The following is a 19,062-nucleotide window of genomic DNA, read 5'->3' as shown; positions in this document are numbered from 1 at the left end:
AATTTAATTTAACGAATTAAAATATTTTATCTACTATATTATATGCTGATTTCTTGAAGTTAATTTACAAAGAATATTTTATTATTAATGTACTTAAATATTTTAAATTAAACTTTTACTTTTGTCAAAATCTATTCAAAATGTTTTCTTACATGAAAAAATTGAATTCGTGTACGAATTTAACTTTATATAAAATAAATTTTACGATATAATTATAGGATATATATCAAAATTGAAATTTGAGAAACATGAAATATTAAAAATTATAGAACTCAATTATAATATAAAATTAAAAAAATAATAATTATTAAATGAAATATTAAATGAAAATAAGAATTAAAATCGAAAAATCTTGAAATTATAAAATGCAAGTATAAGAAAATCCTAACCTAAATTACGAAATGAATATTAAATAAATATTAATATTTACAATTATTGAAATATTCGTTTTTAATTGTTACTGAAATATTTATAAAATATCTTCCATATCATATAAAATAAAAAGTAACATTAAGAATTACTAATTAAATATTGAATAAAATATTATAATTATGATTATTAATAATATATGAGAATATAAATGATTATTTATAAGTATTTTATTTTAATTAAACAAAATATATATTATAATGAATAATTATTAGAAACATGAAAGTAAGGTTTATTTTTGTAATATTTTGTATCAGTACTTTATTTATTTTATTTTTAACTATATTAAAAACAGATCTTGGAAATAATACAAAATATTTATATAATACAAATAATACAAATGAAAATATTTCTTCAATCATAAAGTTTATTATTAAACCAAAATGTGATATTAATTTTATAATTTGGATTGTCACATCTTCTGCAAATGATGCTGCATATAGAACAGCATTACGATATGCATATCCAAATGAAATGTTAAAAAGTTTGAATATCACAAGAGTTTTTTTATTAGGAAAACCTAAAGAAGAAAGTATGTGGAAATATATATTAAAAGAATCACAAAAGTATAATGATTTGTTACAAGGAGACTTTTTGGAAAATTATAAAAATCTTACATTAAAACATTTGATGGGTTTAAAATGGGCATCAAGTAATTGTAAAGCTAATTTTCTAATAAAAACTGATAATGATATTGTATTAGATATTTTTGAGATATTAAAACTTTTACAAGAAAAAAAAATAGAGGAAAATACTATGTCTGGATATATTTTAAGAAATATGAAACCAATTCGAATATCAAATAATAAATGGTTTGCTACAAAAGAAGATTTTCCAGGTGAAATTTATCCAGATTTTCTTTCAGGATGGTTTTATATAACCAATTTAAAAGTTGCACAATTATTAATTAATACAAGTGAAAAATTTAAGAATTTTTTTTGGATAGATGATGTATTTATTAGTGGAATTTTAAGACAAAAATGTGATATTAAACTTAAAGAATTAAATAGTTTTTATGCAACAGATTATAGGTAATTATATATAATTATTAAAAAATAATTATTTATTTTATAAGTTTTATTCTCTTAAAATATTTAGTTTGTAATGAATAAAATAATAAACTTTTTTTATATAAATAATAAAATTCTTTATTTATTCAAATTAAAATTTCAATATCAAATTTTTTTAATATATATATAATTTATAAATTTTTTTTTATTTTTTAAAAAAAATTGTAAAATATTTTATAAAATTTATTATTTATTAAAATTATTGATTTTTTATATTTTATTTACTAAAACTTTAAAATAAAAATTAAAATAAAAATTAAAAAAATTTAAACAACTTATTATTTCCTAGTAAAATAAATTATTATGAAAAAATAATTTGATCATTATTGATTATTTATATTATATTAATATATATTACTTTATAGTATTTTTAAGAACTTTAATCATTTCATTATTATTAAATAATTATTAAAATTGATTAAAATTTTATATTATATTATATTATATTTTATTATATATATTAATTATATGCAATAAAATTTATAAATGCAAAAGTTTAAATGAATCATATTTTTAGTTTCATAATCTTTTTTATTAAGTTCTTTTTATTAGTAAATTATTAAATAATAAGTTTTTATAATTTCATTTTTTTTATTCTTAACTTAAAAAATAAATTGATTTTTAGGTATTTGGAATGTTGTATACGAGATAAAAAGAAAAAACTCAAATGTGAGTTTATTGCAGGACCTGATGGAGGTAAAAAAGAATTACATATCAAGTTTAGAAAATTTTCTGAATATTGTCAATGGAATTGTTATAAAAGAATGAAAGAACAATTAGTATCAAAAACTTGTGTAGTTGCTTATGAAGAAGAAATGCACGTTGTGAATTCTAAAGCTTATATTTACTATGTATAAAATTTATAAAGTTAAGTAAGTTATATTTGTTAAATTAATAAATATTAAATTAATAATTAATAAATACAAAATATTTTTAAATTATTAATAATGATAATAATGAAACTTGATATTTTTATCAATTTTTTTCCAAGTGTAAATTAAAAAATAATTATTAAATATAAACATGTTAAGTTATATAATTTAATCTTGTTATTTTATTTCAAATTTTTATAATAATAATGATGAATTTATAATTTTTTAAAATTTGTGAAAATATTTTTGTTATTATATTAATATAATATTATGCTATTATATTTTAGTATAATTATTTAAATATATTTAATATAGATAATATACAATTACAAATATATATCTCCAATTTAAGTTAAAAATGTTTATTTGAAAAGAAAAGTTTATTATTATATTTATTATATTTATGAGAATTTACATATAATTAATAAGTACATATAAAAAATCGCTTAAATATGATTAATATTTAAGACCAATCAGAATTATGAGTTTATTAGAAATAGGAAAAACATGTAAAAAATAATAATATGAAAAAATAAGAAATAAATTAAATTTAATAAGATATAAAAACTGATGATGCATAACGATTTTGAATTATTATAAATATAATATTTTTATATATTATCTTGACTTTATAATTTCTTTTTTTAATAATAAAACAAAGTTTCTAAAAAAAGTTAGAATCAAATAATTAAAATTGAAAAAAAAAATTAAAAAGTCCCTAAAGTGTAATAGTTTTTTTTAGCTATTAAATTTGAATATACTTAAATGATAGAAAGTAATTCATTTCAATAAGAATTCAATAATTTTTATAATAAATTTAAAATTAATTGAAAACACATTTTCATATTTCAAGATATAATTGTATTATAATAAAAAATTGTAAATATGGTGAATAGGTTATATTGGAATTATTTCCAATTTAAGTTAGAAATAAATTGCAACTAACTTTGCGATGATATGAAGCAAATTCACAACACCAAGTTCATATGATATTGTAATAATAACAAACTAATGCGCATACGTAAATTATTTGCACGAATGGCGATAACTTGAGTTTATATATAATCTTTATTTAAATAAATTAATATTAAATATAATTAAAAAAAATATATATTAAATATATATTAAATAAACATGATGGAGGCTGAAACTGTTGGTAATCTCGTCCAAAAAATGATTATTTCGCTTTGTGGAGAACAAAAGCCAGGTAAAATTTAATTTTTTTATATGTTCGTTTATGTTAAAAAAGCATTTTGTTAAATAATAATAATTGTAAATGAAACATTTATAATTTTCATTTATGAATTATATTTTATTAAAAAAATTATAAATATTTTATAATGAATAGTTTATGAATAATTCACGTTTAGAAATTAAAATTGAATTTTATATTATTTTATATTTTGTATATCAATTATATTTTCAATTTGAAAAATTATTTTTTATATTAAATTATGATTTCAGAAATAATTAGAAAATGGATGCGTTTTTCTCTTGGATTATTATCATCAACTCAAGGAATAGAAACATTACAAGAGGATGAAATTAGTATAGGAAATCAAATAAGAGAAAAATTATCAATATGTGATGCAACACAATTTGACAAATTATATAATGAATTAAAATCTGGGGTATGATAAAAATTTAATTTTTACATTTATAAAACCTATATTTTATAAAATGAATATATTAATTAATGACTTTAATTAATGATTAATTAATGATCTTAATTAAATATATATATATTTAGAGAACAAATATTATTCAACTAAATTTTGTTTTAAGATATCAAAAAAAGTTAAAAAAATTTTTAAGTAATTTTGATAATATTCAATAAATAGAATCCTAAAATATTAAATTTAAATTTAAAAAACATTCATAATTTATATATATATATATATGTTATACTAATTATTTATATATGGTCATCTGTTATTTAGCCATTAAAGAACAGGACACAAATTCTGATATTCTTGTTAAACATGTGTAATTCAGCAGAACAATTAAGGGGTAGAGTTTTTTCAGCACCTGAATTAAAATTAGGTTTATCTTCATCATCTGCATCCACTAGTGGTAAGCAATATATTTTCTAATTTAATTTTTTTTTATTTTCTAATTTTTTTGAATTTTTTTATAATATATAAGTTATAAATATAAGTTTTAATATTTAATAAAATTTATATTCAATATTTTCTTATTTAGGACAATCATCTGAAATTTCTGCATCACCACAAATTGTATCAATAAATAGTGCAAACAAGAATACAAGAGATTTTTTAACAAGTTCTAATAAAATATATGGAGAAGAATATATTTCAGAAGATATATTGATTCAAGATCTTATATATTCTTTCTTAGGTATAGAAGGAAAAATATTAAAATTAGATTCTAATTATGGCTTCCAAATAGATCCAATTATTAGCATTGATAGACCACGAAAGCAAGCAACCTTGAGATTAAGTGAACTTGGATATTTGCATAATATAATACAAAAAGGTTTAGAAAGAATGTCAGTTGCTTCAAGTGGTCAAGTAGCTGATAGCTTTGTTGCAGCATTACATTCTGAATTATCTGAATACTATAGGGTTATTGCACTTATTCAAGAAGAAGTAAACAGGTATTAATATAAATGTAAATATAATATTTTATAAATTTTTTGTTATAAATGGTAATATATCTGAATATATAATAGAGCTCAGTCTGAATCAGGATTATACAGAGTTACATTATCCCATTTACATCTTTGGGTATATGATCCTTTAGAAATTTTAAAATGGCTAGCAAGTATAGTAAAAGCTTGCCAAGGACAAAAAGGTGGTGCATTAGCTTCTGCAGTATATGAATTTAGTAATCATGGTGATACTAATGTGAAAAAATTAGTTAAAAGGATCTTACAAAGTGTTTGCAATCCATTGTATAATATGTTGATAAGATGGATGGCAGATGGTGAATTAGATGATCCATATAGAGAATTTTTCATTGAAGCTTGTGCTGATATTACTGGAGATAGAATGTGGCATGAGAAATATCAAGTTCGCAACAATATGTTACCATCTTTTATTACAAAAATACAAGCTAAAAAAATTTTAGGAACGGGAAAGAGTATTAACTTTCTGCGTGAAGTATGCAAAGATTTTACTCCATGGCAAGGAAAACATACAAAAATGTTTGAAAATTTTAGTGAAGAATATAAAGGTAATTTAGTTTAATAATTAAATAATTTTTTAACACAAGATTACTGTATCTTGTAAACAAAATCAAACAAAATATATGTTTATATGTAAATATTATATTATATTATAACATAAATAAATCTATAACTATTTTTTAATTTATAGTTATTGTGATTATTTTTAGTAATTAATTTTTTCTAAAGAATTAAATTCTCAATGAAATTTAAATATTTTTTAGTTGATGTTCTTTTTGATATGGATCCTGATGGTCGATTACAAACCATGATGGATACAGCTTATAAAGAAACTTCAACCAGAGTAGTTGAAATTTTAACAAAACAGTATCATCTCATGGAACATTTACATGCAATTAAAGGTTATCTATTATTAGGAGAAGGAAATTTCATTCAATATCTTATGCATTTATTAGAGTAAATAATATTATTTTTCACTATAAATTTTTATATTCTATATTCTTTATATTCTACTATATTTTTTATATAGAATATATAATTATAGAATACTTTTAAAAGATTAATTTTAAATATCAAAATAAATACGGAAATAAATTTAAAAATTTCGATTATAATTTCTTTTTCAAATTATAAGTATTTTAATTTTGCATTAAAAATGTCTGTATGTAAGCAAATTATTGATTATTAGTAGATTTAATGACAAGAATGACAAAGAATGTTTGTAGACTATAGTTTGTAGAAATAATGATTTGCAAAGCTTTTTTTAACAAAAAGTTATGATGTAATATAGTTGTTATTTTTATATATAATTTAATATATCAAAACATAAATATTTAAAATTTCATAAAATTTTAAATATATTTTACTATACAATTTATTTAATTGTACAATTTAACAGAAGCTTATTTTGAATAAACTTCAATAAATTCTATATAATTTCATATTATAAAATATATAACAAATAATAATAAATTAACAAATAATAAAATAATAATAATTAATTTAATAATAAAATAATAATAATTAATTTAATAATAAAATAATAATAAATTTAATTAAAAAAACAAAAATAATAAATTATATATTATAAAATTCAACATATAATTCACTTTAATTTTATTAATTTTTAATGATCATTAATTTTTCTTGTTGATATAATGTTTTTCTATTAGTATATATATTTCTATAATATATATATTTGATATAAAAATAATAAATATATATATAATAAATAATAATTTAAATAATTAAATATTTAACAAATATTAGCAATTTTTTTTTTATTTTATTCGCACTTAATGTTTATTCAATTTTCGATAAACAAAAATTTCATGAATCGAAATTTAATTTTCATAATATATTTTTGATTATATTGATACCAGATATATCTACTGAAACAATATACATATTGTGATTATTATGATTATTATATAATATATAATATAATCATATATTATATGAAAATATAATATAATATATAACAAAAATAACAAAAAAAATTTTATAATGATATATAAATTGATATTTTTATGTAAAATTTTTATGTTTGTTTTGATATTTAAAATTAATGCTTCAAAGATTTTGTGTATTTTTTAACATTTTATATAAGGATTAAAATATTAATCTATTATTCAGATTATTTGTTCAGATTATTCTGTTTTTCTATTTTCTATTTTTTTATATTTATTTATTGTAGACCAGAATTAGATAAACCAGCAAGCTCTGTATATCCACACAACATATCTTCAATTTTGGAAACAGGAATAAGAGCAACTGTTACAAAGATAGATGATTCAGATACACATAAACGTCTTGATGTAAGATTATTAGCACCTTCAGAAAATGAAAGAGGATGGGATGTTTTTATTCTCGATTACAATGTAGGAGGTCCTATTGGAACAGTATGTATGAAAACATGATGTACAACAGTATGTATGAGATATAAAATTTTCATTTGTCACTAACATTATAAAATTTCTACCAAAACCAAAATATTCTAAATATATTAGAAATTTATAAATTTAAAAAATATTCTTTTATTATTTTTAAAAATTAAAAAATTTTTAAATATTTTTTTGTAATAATATATAAAATAATAATATATATGCAAATAATTTTATTTATTTAGATTCTAGAGCCTTGTAGGCAAATCTATCAAACTGTATTTTTTGCTTTATGGAGAGCGAAACGAATGGAATCTATATTATCTGCGATTTGGAAACGTCAAATAACTTCAGCGAAAATGTTTCGTAAAATGCCCGAAGTATTACCTATTCAAACTCATATTCATTTAATTACAAGTAGTATGGTACATTTGGTTCATCAAATGCAGTATTTTTTCCTATTTGAGGTAAGATAGAAAATTTTGATAAAGTTAACAGTACATTATTATAAAATATTATATTTTTAAAAGAAAATAATTTTAGTTATTTAACGAATTTTAAGGTAATTGAATGTTCTTGGGATGCTTTTGCAAAACAATTGGCACAAGCAACATCTTTGGATGATATAATTACAGCACATACTCATTTTATAGACACTGTAAGACGTGGTACCTTGTTAGATGAGAAATCACAAGTAAATATATATATATATATTAATATAAGATATTAGAATAAAAAATTATTATATAGTATACAATATTACTTTCAACAGGAACTTATGGATCATTTACGTTCTGTATATGGTCCAATTTTAGACTTGCAGAATCTAGAAGAAACATTTCTTGCGCGTGCGACACATGAATATGAAGCACGATTAAAAGATAATAAATTATTAAATACAACTGTTGTAATGTCAAGTCATTTAGACCAAAGTATGGATGCAGAAATTGCCAAACGTCAAGCCACATTTTCGAAATATTTAAATACACTTTCAATTCAACTCAGATTGCTTTCAAGAACATATCAGGTAATATCACTTAAATTATTAATTTTAAATATTATTATTAAGATATTACTATTAAATTTTATTACTTTTTTCTTATAAAACTAAATTAACTAAAATGATTCTCGAATTAATTTTTAATAATTTTTAAAATTAACATATGTTAAGTTAAATGAATAAATGTTGATTTGTTTTTTCATTTTTGTCGTTTAAAAAAATTATATTTTTATATTTTAATGAATTAATTATAATACAAATGAATTGAATTTTAAAATAATTTTATTAATATTGAAATATAAAACGACTTTTTCACTTGTGTTTGATTATTTAATTTCTTAATTATATGATCAATAAAAATATTTAAATTTAAAAGATATAATAATTCTTTATTTAAAGTTTTTTATAAAAATATTTTTTTACAGGATAGAGTAAAAAAATTTCTTATAATGCTTGCTTCGGCGGAAGATGTATCTTTACAATTATTAAGTGTACGATTAGATTTTAATGAATATTATAAAAGTAAAGATAATCGTCTTGTTGTGCCATTAACTTATTTGCACCGAAGACAAAGTGATCAAAGTTATCTTAGTTGTAAATGATAAATACAAAAATCGTTTTTTTAATTATTAGTTAGATATAAATGATCTTTTTACATGTTATTTTTTTTAATAAAAATTTTTCAAAGAAATATGCGTTTGTAGTTATATAATTTCTATATAATTTCTATATATATATTACTTTGTCTATAATTCTTTAATTTTTGTAATTTATACGACTTGAGATATGAAATATTTTCTCTATTGTTACAAAATTGATATAGTATTTTATTCAATTAATAATTATTTAAAAAATATTGAATTTATTTATGTATATATTTATTTATTTATATCTAGAACTTATTTCTTATTGTTCTTTTCATGTATCAAATACATGTATATAGAATAATAGTTGCTATACTTTCGAAACTTTTAATTTTCTATTTTTGAAATTTTTCTTTTTCTTTATGAAAGTAAAATTTTCGGCTAAGATGCATTCATTATGTCACGAAAGTGTGTATTGATTTTCCCTTCTACAATTTATTGTTCTCGTAATATACTTTTATATCTTTTTAAAATAAATCAATATTTTTTTGATAATAAACTAATTTTTTTTTCTCTTTATCTATCTTGTATTATAGAAAAAAAAAATAAAATATTATATTTCCATATATTATTTAAGATATCCATGATTAAAAGCGGAAAACATTCATATTTGTTTTATATCGACAAAAAAAATATATCGAGACAACGACATAAATTTTATCAATTTTGTGTTGAATTGATTTCAATCTAAAAGAATTTTTTTTTACCCTCTCTTTTACCCTTTTACCCTCGATTAGATAATAATATATTTTTTGCTAATCCGATCAGTCATTTTATCTATTTTTAATATTTTTCTATGAATTCAAAAACACAAACCTCTAATAGTTAAAAAATTTAATAGCTAACAGCCAATCAATCAAGCACATCTATTTCATGCGAAAATGATGTACTTTAAAAAAAAAGAGAGAGGATGCAATCAAGAATCTTCTATTTTACGTTAAAATATTACGAATTCAATATTTTCAATTAAATTTACTTTATATTGTTATTATATTGTTATTTGATATTTTTAATTATATGTTTCGTAACAAAATAATTTTTCGATTTCTATTAAACATATCATTATATTTATATATTCTATATTAACTTTTTTATAGTGTTCAAGCAATATTTATAATTACTATTATCAATTATTGCAATTCGCAATTTCTGTTAAGCTTCTGTATAATATGTTGAAAAATGAATACTATATTGAAATATTATATCTGATTTACTATAATTTGTAATGTTTCAATTTTTTTATTGTACTTTTTTATATTTTAAATATGCAAATATGAGTTACGAATATTTCAGAATTATTCTGCAATTATTTTTTCTTAAAATTGAAGATAAAAAAAATATAAAACAGAATTTATTCTGGATTATGAAATAAAACATTTAAAATATATAGAAAAATATATTATTTTGTTGATAAATAATTTTTTTACATAAATTTATAATATATAATAATAATAATATAATATTATGTTATATAAATTCATATATTATTATATATGTAATTATATATGTAATTATATAATAAATAAATTATTTTAATAGAAATATATATGTGTAATATATATAATGATTTGTACTTACATTTTCAATTTAAAAATTCTATCTCTACGTAAATAATATTATTGTAGTGGAATGATCATATTATTTTCAACAAAAACAAAATTAAAATATTTGACAAAATATTGTTCAATATTTGTTATCATAATAATTTCGAAGTTCATAATGGTCCAATTGAAAGAGAAATGAAAGAATATTTTTTTAAAAAAAAAGAATATATTAGGAAAAAAAAATATAGGAAATAGAAAATATAATGAAAAATTTCTTTTCTCATATGTTTTTATTTTCAATAGCTAATGAATGTATAATCAAAAAATATTATTAATTTTTTAAACATCTCGATTTTGTCGTTACATTTCCATTTATCTATATAATTTCAAAATTATATTTTCTGTCAATCATATAAAAATTCAATTTACCATTAACATAACATTAATAGATGTATTAGATTATATTAATAGATTTTTTATTTCTTTTATTATGAATAGTAGATAAGATTCATACATAAATTGAATTATTCATAAATTAAAAGTTATTTTTATGTATTTTATTTTTGCTTGTATTTTTTTTTATGACACAATTTAATAATAACAATTTATAGTATTGATAATTTAAAAATCTTAAAACTTTTAATCAATAAGTTAAACAAAGAAATTAATAAAATCACATCAATTACATATCGGAGTGAATAAATTTTATGGAGCATGTATAAACAAAGAGAGTAAATAATGAGAGAAAGATAGAAAGAGAATAAAAATATTGAAATCAGCGCCATCTTCAGTTTGCCGCAAATGAAACATATAAAGAAAGGATAGAAAATAAAAAGAAAAGGATAGAAATAGCATAAGAATTGACTACCAACGCCATCTCTTAAAAGTTAAAGACATCTCTTGAAAGATATATTTTCAAAAATAGTTAAGAGATGGCATTAACAAATAATTCTTATGTTATCTTATGATTTCTATCCTTTCTTTATATAATTTATATAGATTTTTCATATATATAGATAATTTAATATATCTTAAACTAATCATATATCTCGTACAATATATAAAAATAAATATAAATATGTGAAAATAAATATATAGTATATTTATTATAAAGATTGGACGAATTTTGTTTTTAATCAATAGATTAAGCTAAGAAAATAATAAAATTAATCGCTGTTTCTTGAACATGAATTTTGTGAAGCAGGTATGGACAAGGAGAGTAAATAATATATATAAATAATGCAGATAAATAATATAGAAAGTAAGGACAGAATATAGTAGAAAAAGGATAGAAATATAAATTATGAAATTAACGCCATCTGCAGAATACTAGATGAAACTAGCATATAGACAAAGAAACAATCAGTGAGAAAAAGACAGAGATAGGCTAAAAATATTGAAATCAGCGCCATCTTCAGAGTGCCGCAAATGAAACTCAGAAAGTAAGGATAGAGAATAGTTAAAAAAGGATAGAGATAGAATCAGAATTAATTACCAGTGCCATCTTTTGAGTACCAAAAGTACTTTTTCGAAGATGATAAGGTAGAGTAAGAAGAATTAAGAGACAGCGCCATCTCTTTAATTTTGAAAAAAGTATCTTTGATAATTAAAAGATGGCGTTAATAGTCAATTCTTATTTTATTTCTATCCTTTTCTACCATATTCTGTCCTTACTTTCTGAGTTTCATTTGCGGCACTCTGAAGATGGCGCTGATTTCAATATTTTTAGCCTATCTCTATCCTTTTCTTATTATTTCTTTTCTTTGTCTACATACTAGTTTCATATAATATTCTGTAGATGGCGCTGATTTCCTAATTTTTATTTCTGTCCTTTTTTTATTATATTCTGTCCTTACTTTCTGAGTTTCATTTGCGGCACTCTGAAGATGGCACTGATTTCAATATTTTTAGTCTATCTCTATCCTTTTTTTATTATTTCTTTTCTTTGTCTACATGTTATTTCATTTAATATTTTGCAGATGGCGCTGATTTTCTAATTTTTATTTTTTTTTTTCTACTTGATTTCTTTATATTTGTTCTTGACTAATATAAATTAGATACGGGATATTAATTGAACACGATTTTTATTTCCTTTTTAACAAAAAAATTACAATCTCTATCTCTAGAAAATTTTATGGCTTATGATTTATTATCATCAATAGTTTGTAAAACTAAAAGAAGATATGTATTAGTAATGTACAGAATGCTATGTTTGAAATGGAATAATAATGGAATTTCTCATAAAAGATTAAAATCACAGAAAAAGATTTTTACATGCATGATTATAATTAATTAATATTATTGACATCTATTTTGAATCTATTAATATTTTTAATTTAAATATTTTATTTATAAAATATAATATATTCCGAATTTTATACAAAATCTATTTGTATGAATATGTACGATTAAAAATTACTAACAATTATTTCTAAAATCATATTTATTGAAATATAATATTTATTTCACATTTTTTATTAAATATATTATTAAATATATTTTAATACATTTAATATATTTAAGAGGATTTGGAAAAAAGAAAAGGAAAAATAAAATACACAAATTAATTAAATAAGATATCTGCATTTTACAAAGCAATAAGTTACATATGTAAGAAACCAAAAAATTGAGTCGTAGCTCGCGTTTTATAATACAAACTGTATAGCCAAGATTGTTGGCTACGTATAGCGAAATGTTAAAAAAGCGTGAAATGCTTTTCATTTCTGAGGAAGTAAGGCTTTGATATTTTATTCTTCATGGTATGTTGCACATTTGAACTTCGGGCTGTTGGAAAGGTAACCATTTTATAATTGTGCAAATGGACGTGTTTTCACGTGTCGAAGTTTGTCTTTTCCTTTGGAAGACTGGAACAACAATATAGTCCGTCCGATAAAAACTACTGTCGGGTTATATAGCACCAAAAACGCGTAATAAAAAGCGGAATACAAATAGCCACGACATCAACACGCTTCTTGGGATTTGAAATTAGCACCACCTATAAACTTGTTATCTTTTATCTTCGATTATATTGATAAAAAAGTCACGAGTAAAAGTATGTAATTGTAATCGCACAAATTTATAAATTCATTCATTATTTTTCAGTTTTTGTTTATGATTTTACTCTATTATGATAGACCTTTATATATAGAGTTAATAATTTGATTTTTAGTTTTTAAGTTTGATTTGCCGTCGTTAAATTTGAATGCAACCGACAGTGGTGATGATGTTGATAAAAATAAACTAAGTCTAGCGATTCTGAACTAATATGTCTTCTATCTTTCTTCTTTTGATATCGCTTTTGCTGTTTATTTTTATTATTTTGTTGTTCTCTTTCAGCCTTATAAATCAACAAGTATCCATCGATGATTTGACGAATGACAATTCTTCAGCAATATTTTCAGCTATACGTTGAACAGTCGATTCCTTATCTTTTTTTTCGTCGGATTCAAGATCCGACAACTGTTCGCATCAATCACTAAAAAGAAAAAATAATGATAATTATAAATAAATGTCATGTAAATTATAATCATGTAAATATTAAAACATTAGTTTTTTCGTAATACAATAAAAATATATAAAATCATTATATTATTAAATGACAATAATGATATAATTTTACTACTTTGTCCAAAACTTTTTTTAATTAAAAAAATTATTAATTTTTATTGTTGAATCATATGTATTTTAATATTTGTTTTAATTTTTAAAATTTTATTTATTTAATTCTTTAATTAATTATTCAATTCAAATTATATTAGAATTAATCTTCATAAAATTTCTTTTATAATATTTGCGAAGAAAATATAAGAAAAGGAAAATGAAAATATCAAATTATTAAACTTTTAATTATTAAATTTATTTTGTATGATAATATATTATGTAAAAAGAAATATTTATTGTAATAAATATACACATATGTATATTTATTACAATAAATATATATATGTATTATGTGTGCAAAAAACATACATGCTGAGGTTTTTTAAATAATAATGAAATAGGAAATATATATGAGTATATAAAGAATTATAAATAACATATTAAATATACAAAATATATTAAAATATGTGTAAAATATAAAAAAAAAAAAACTAATATGAACAGAAATATTTCATATTTTTATTATATATATTTTACATATTCCTATTAATATTTTTGCATATTACACATAATTTATTATCATGCAACATAATAACATACCCATCAATCATTCCATTACTTAATTAAACAATTAATACAATAGATACCTATCACTATTTTCCGTTGTTCCTTCCTCGCTGCAATCCAAATCGAGTTCACCTTGAATAGCGCTTTGCAGATCATCGATTCTTTGAAGCGCCAATCTAAGATCGTCTCTGGCGACTTTAGTTTCTGCTTCAGCAGCCTCAAGAGATTTTTCCAATTCGCGACGAGCACGGGTAGATTCTTGTTCACGCGCTAGAGCTGAACTGGCCTCTTCTCTTGCTTCCCGTAATGATCTTTGCAATCTTCTGGAAGTATCTTGGGCACTCTGTTCTTTCGTACGAAGTAGTGCACATTCAGTTTGTAATTTCTCCACACTTTCTTTCAATCTCGCTATTTGAGTCTATAATAAAATAGTATTAAAAATTTATTAAAAAATAGTTAAATATATACAATCAGATTTAAATTCTTTTTTAAATTTGTTAACATATTTTCTAACATTTAATTCTATTTATTTGAACAAATACATAATCCATTTTAAAATTTAGAACATCAAACTTTTAATTCAAATAAATAAAAATTAACTTACTTCTAAACGTGCTCTCGTGGTTTGTTCCAATTCTAGCTTACTTTCGAGTTCCTTGGCACGGAACTCGAGTCGCCGTGTAGCAAGGCTGTTGGCAGTTGGATCACCGAGTTGTTCAACGGATTCGAGTCGTTGTGTCAATTCTGATAATTGATCCTTTAACGCAGACTTTTCCGCTTCTAATGCAGCAATCTGTACTTGTGCTTCTTGCAATTGACCCTGTTCTGCCGATACTTGCTGCACTGCTGCCCGATATTTCTTTAAAACCTTCAAGATTGTGATATTTATCATTATTTATTATATATGTTATCATATATTTTATTTTAGTGATCCAAAACATTTGTACAATATTAAATAGAATATAAAATAAAAAACATACTTCAGCTAACTCTTCTTCGTTTTCTTCCAATTGTGATAATAGCTCAGTTCGTTCACGACTAGCTATATTTGCCCGTTCTTCCGCTTCAGAGCGTTGTCGTTGAGCTTCTTCTAGCGAAGCCTGTGTCTCATTTAGTTCTTGTTCCAATGCTTGTTTCGCTTTGACAGCAGTTGCTCTAGCACATTCTGCATCCTCCAATTGATTTTTCAATTGTCGTAGAGCTGCCTTACCAGTCGAATCGCCTTTTGATCTCTCCAGCATTGTTTGAGCATCTCTTAGCAAAGCTTTGGTTCTTTTCAAGTCTCTCTTCAATCTGTGAATGAATTAAATGTATTAATTATGAATTGTATCATTATTAAAAGTGATATATTGGAAATTTGAAAAATTTTTTCAAATATTCTTCTGAAAGAGAAAGAACAAAAATTACTTTAATGATGAATCTTTCAATTCAGAATAATTGATTTTATTCTATGTAAAAAAAATATGGTACAATGTTACATATATATATAATATAATATAATACCTGTGCATAGTTTCAGCTTCTGCGGCACGTTCAGCACGATCCTGTTCCTCAATAGCAACCAAACGACGTTCCAACTCGTGTTTCTCTCGAAGTAATATCGTTCTCTCCTCATGTTCGTTTTCCAGCTGTGATTCCAAAGCTTTCACTTTTTTCAACGCGTTACCTCGCACATCTTCCAGTTCCTCGTCTCTTTGTTGCATCTCTTTGCGTATTTCTTTACGCTGTTGCTCGATACTCATCTCTAGCCTCAGTTTCGCTTGCTCAAGAAGCTGCACTTGACCAGCGAGATCATCCAACTCTTCTTCTTGATCCTTTACTCTTTTCTCTAATTCGTGCTTCGCTTTTTTCAACTGTGCTACTTCCTCTTCCGTTTTCCCGCCAAATGTTAATTCTTCAAGTTCCTGACTTAATGTCCGTAGTCTTTCTTCCTTTAATTCGATTTCTAATCTTGCGTCCTGTAATTTATAAAAGTGAATAAGAATAGTAATAAATGAGAAATTAAAGTATGTTTCATATAATATTAGATTAATTGTCGATATCTCGTTATATTTTCTCGTTATATTATTTATAATAAAAATATGAAAAATGAAGCTTTGAATATCTCCTAATTTCTAAACGTTATCTATAAATGTTTATTATGAACTACAATTTTTTTATGAATATTAATATTTTTATGTTCTACATATTTATCAAACTGTATAGAAATAAAATTTGTATAGAAATAAATATATCCAAATGAATATTTCATTATTAACAAAGAAGTTATTAAAAAAAAAAAAAAAATATTCATTGCACATATTTCAATTTAGATTTTTGCTTTACTTACGCTAAGATTTTGCTCTATGGTAAATTTCTCTGCAATGGCAATTTCTTTTTCCCTGGCTAATCTTTCACGTTGCGCTTTTTCTTGTCGTAGATCGTTCATTAAATTTTGAGTTTCCGAATCGAACCTAAATGAACAAGCATTTCAAATTTAAAAAATAAAAAGAAAGATCAAAAAAATGATTAAAAAAAAAAAAGAGAAAAAAATGTTTTCATAACATATACTTGATTTATCGAATACAATAATTGAACGAGCATTTTATTTTTTAATTTTTTTTTTTGAAATAGTAAGAAGATCCTAGTTTTAAGGATGATCATAACTATATTTGGAGCAGTCAATCGCATTTTACATGCGCCCAACGAATTTCCAACCAGTGGCAGATGTCGTCGGATGCGCAAAATTACTGATTTGGCCAACTGCCAGAAACACTTGTTGCCTCATACGAAATCGGAATAGAGCAAGTTGAGTCGATAATGGAATGGAATAATAAATGAATTTTAAAATGAAGTGGCATTTTATATACATAATACGCAATGATTAGAAAATTAATAAATCGATACTTAAAATAGATTATCAACAGATCATTCTTGCTTATATGTATGATTTTTTATATTAAAAATTTACATTCTTGAACATATTCGTGACATTTTTCGAACCTGTTCAATCATGCTAGCTCAGTAACTGTTTACGTAGAAGTATCTAAAAATACTTTCTACATAGTCGTGATGAAACAAAATCTGTTATTAAAATATTGAACAAAAAAAGATGGTGTAAAAATTTTAAGAATCACTTACTTGCGCTGTTTCTTTTCCAGAAGATTATTCCTGGCTGTTTGTTCCTCAAGCAATAATCTTAGATCATGCATTTCGCCGTTTAATTTTTGGACGCGTCTCTTCCATTGTCCGACGACTTGACGTTGCTCTTCCACTTCTTCATAAGCATCGGCTAACTGAAGGACGAAAAAAATATCTTTAATATTATTTGCTTTTTTTCAAATAATAAGAAAATCGTTCGTTCCTCCTTTCACATTTCTCAAGAACCAGACACAATCATATATTTTTTAATATAAATATATAAATACAAATAAGATCACAAGTTTTTAAATTTATACACAGTTCTATTATTCATTATATATGATTCTTCTAGTTCAAACTATTATATTTCTATCTTATTTTTCAGACATATAGGAAATAATACATTTCAGAATAAAACTCTCAGAGAATTGCTCTTTGTGCATTTCTTGCTAGTGGATATTACATTAAGAATTGCAATTATTCTTCACATAACTCTCAAACGTTGTGCATCCTAAATTTTCATCTATTTATTTCTCTATTTACCTTCTTCTCTAATTGCTTCTTAAGCCCGACAAGCTGTTCAAGATCATCCTCGTGCTGTTGTGCCATTTTTCTTTTTGTGAACTCGAGCTCTCTCACGGCGTGTTCGTATCTCTGTTTGTATACGCCACCGTCTTCGCCATCCTCGGCATCCGATGCGACACCGTTCAAATCCGCGGCCCTTGCATACAAAAGTTCCATCTCCAAACGTTCAGTCGTCTGCTGGAGATTCTTATTCGCCTCGGTTACATCCTGGAGTTCACGTTCCAATCGCAGACGCTCCGATGTTTCGGCGTCGATTCTCTCGGCCGCCAGTGTCGACGTCGAGTGCTCTTCCGCAAAATCGGCGGTCATTTCGCTCAACTGGAATAAAAGAAACAAAGATGAGAATTATTCATTGTTTTTATTCAATTAATTCTATAAACGCGTATATAATGGAGCCAAATTTCTCACTTTTTGTTATAATTTATGATTTCCAATAATTGCTTTCTATGGTAATAAACTGTTAATAATTTGAATTCAATTATGAAATTTTTTTATTGTTACAAATATGAATGTTATTTTAAAATTTATAAAGAGATTAAAGAAAAAAATATTATAATTGGTATTGTATTTAAGCAGAATAAAATAAGAAAAATTCTTTCA

The 19,062-nt window shown here is 22.4% G+C and overlaps 3 protein-coding genes across 14 annotated transcripts in view; 2 read left to right on the top strand and 1 right to left on the bottom strand.

Annotated features, from left to right (window-relative positions):
- The first annotated feature begins 648 nt into the window (after window positions 1-648).
- Window positions 649-3,509, top strand: LOC725341 (beta-1,3-galactosyltransferase 5). Of its 2 annotated transcripts, XM_026440176.1 has the most exons (3): window positions 649-1,460; window positions 2,125-2,371; window positions 3,268-3,509. In XM_026440176.1, exons 1-2 carry the CDS (start codon window positions 649-651, stop codon window positions 2,354-2,356), a joined length of 1,044 nt encoding a protein of 347 aa, XP_026295961.1. In that variant the 3' UTR covers window positions 2,357-2,371; window positions 3,268-3,509. The 2 variants fall into 2 exon arrangements, with proteins under 2 accessions (XP_026295961.1, XP_016767481.2); XM_016911992.2 differs by lacking the exon at window positions 3,268-3,509 and having other exon boundaries at window positions 2,125-2,422.
- Window positions 3,506-9,093, top strand: LOC726073 (gamma-tubulin complex component 3). The gene is made up of 11 exons (XM_001121844.5): window positions 3,506-3,578; window positions 3,836-4,002; window positions 4,312-4,444; window positions 4,574-4,988; window positions 5,064-5,566; window positions 5,783-5,975; window positions 7,216-7,420; window positions 7,648-7,869; window positions 7,965-8,096; window positions 8,175-8,429; window positions 8,828-9,093. The coding sequence occupies exons 1-11, from the start codon at window positions 3,506-3,508 to the stop codon at window positions 9,002-9,004; spliced, it is 2,475 nt and encodes an 824-aa protein (XP_001121844.2). The 3' UTR covers window positions 9,005-9,093.
- Window positions 9,094-13,153: 4,060 nt separating this feature from the next.
- The window catches only part of LOC726044 (unconventional myosin-XVIIIa), a 58,268-nt gene continuing 52,359 nt past the window's right edge, over window positions 13,154-19,062 (bottom strand). For all 11 annotated transcript variants that reach the window (XM_026440338.1, XM_026440339.1, XM_026440344.1 and 8 more), the window contains 8 exons: window positions 18,421-18,780; window positions 17,878-18,032; window positions 17,087-17,210; window positions 16,261-16,715; window positions 15,738-16,050; window positions 15,362-15,625; window positions 14,838-15,175; window positions 13,154-14,065 (listed from right to left, as the gene is read on the bottom strand). In XM_026440338.1, coding sequence (XP_026296123.1) covers window positions 14,059-14,065; window positions 14,838-15,175; window positions 15,362-15,625; window positions 15,738-16,050; window positions 16,261-16,715; window positions 17,087-17,210; window positions 17,878-18,032; window positions 18,421-18,780 — 2,016 coding nt within the window. In that variant the 3' untranslated portion in view covers window positions 13,154-14,058. The remainder of the gene's footprint in view (window positions 14,066-14,837; window positions 15,176-15,361; window positions 15,626-15,737; window positions 16,051-16,260; window positions 16,716-17,086; window positions 17,211-17,877; window positions 18,033-18,420; window positions 18,781-19,062) is intronic.

The sequence above is a fragment of the Apis mellifera genome, linkage group LG4, assembly GCF_003254395.2.
Source record: "Apis mellifera strain DH4 linkage group LG4, Amel_HAv3.1, whole genome shotgun sequence".
Lineage (NCBI taxonomy): Eukaryota > Metazoa > Arthropoda > Insecta > Hymenoptera > Apidae > Apis > Apis mellifera.
This window is presented reverse-complemented; position numbering and strand designations above follow the sequence as displayed.

Coding starts and splice junctions, on each gene's coding strand:
- LOC725341 (XM_026440176.1), top strand. CDS start 649: ATGAAAGTAAGGTTTATTTTTGTAATATTTTGTATCAGTACTTTATTT. Junction 1,461..2,124: donor TTTTATGCAACAGATTATAG/GTAATTATATAT, acceptor ATTGATTTTTAG/GTATTTGGAATGTTGTATAC.
- LOC726073 (XM_001121844.5), top strand. CDS start 3,506: ATGATGGAGGCTGAAACTGTTGGTAATCTCGTCCAAAAAATGATTATT. Junction 7,870..7,964: donor AGTATTTTTTCCTATTTGAG/GTAAGATAGAAA, acceptor ACGAATTTTAAG/GTAATTGAATGTTCTTGGGA. Junction 8,430..8,827: donor TGCTTTCAAGAACATATCAG/GTAATATCACTT, acceptor ATTTTTTTACAG/GATAGAGTAAAAAAATTTCT.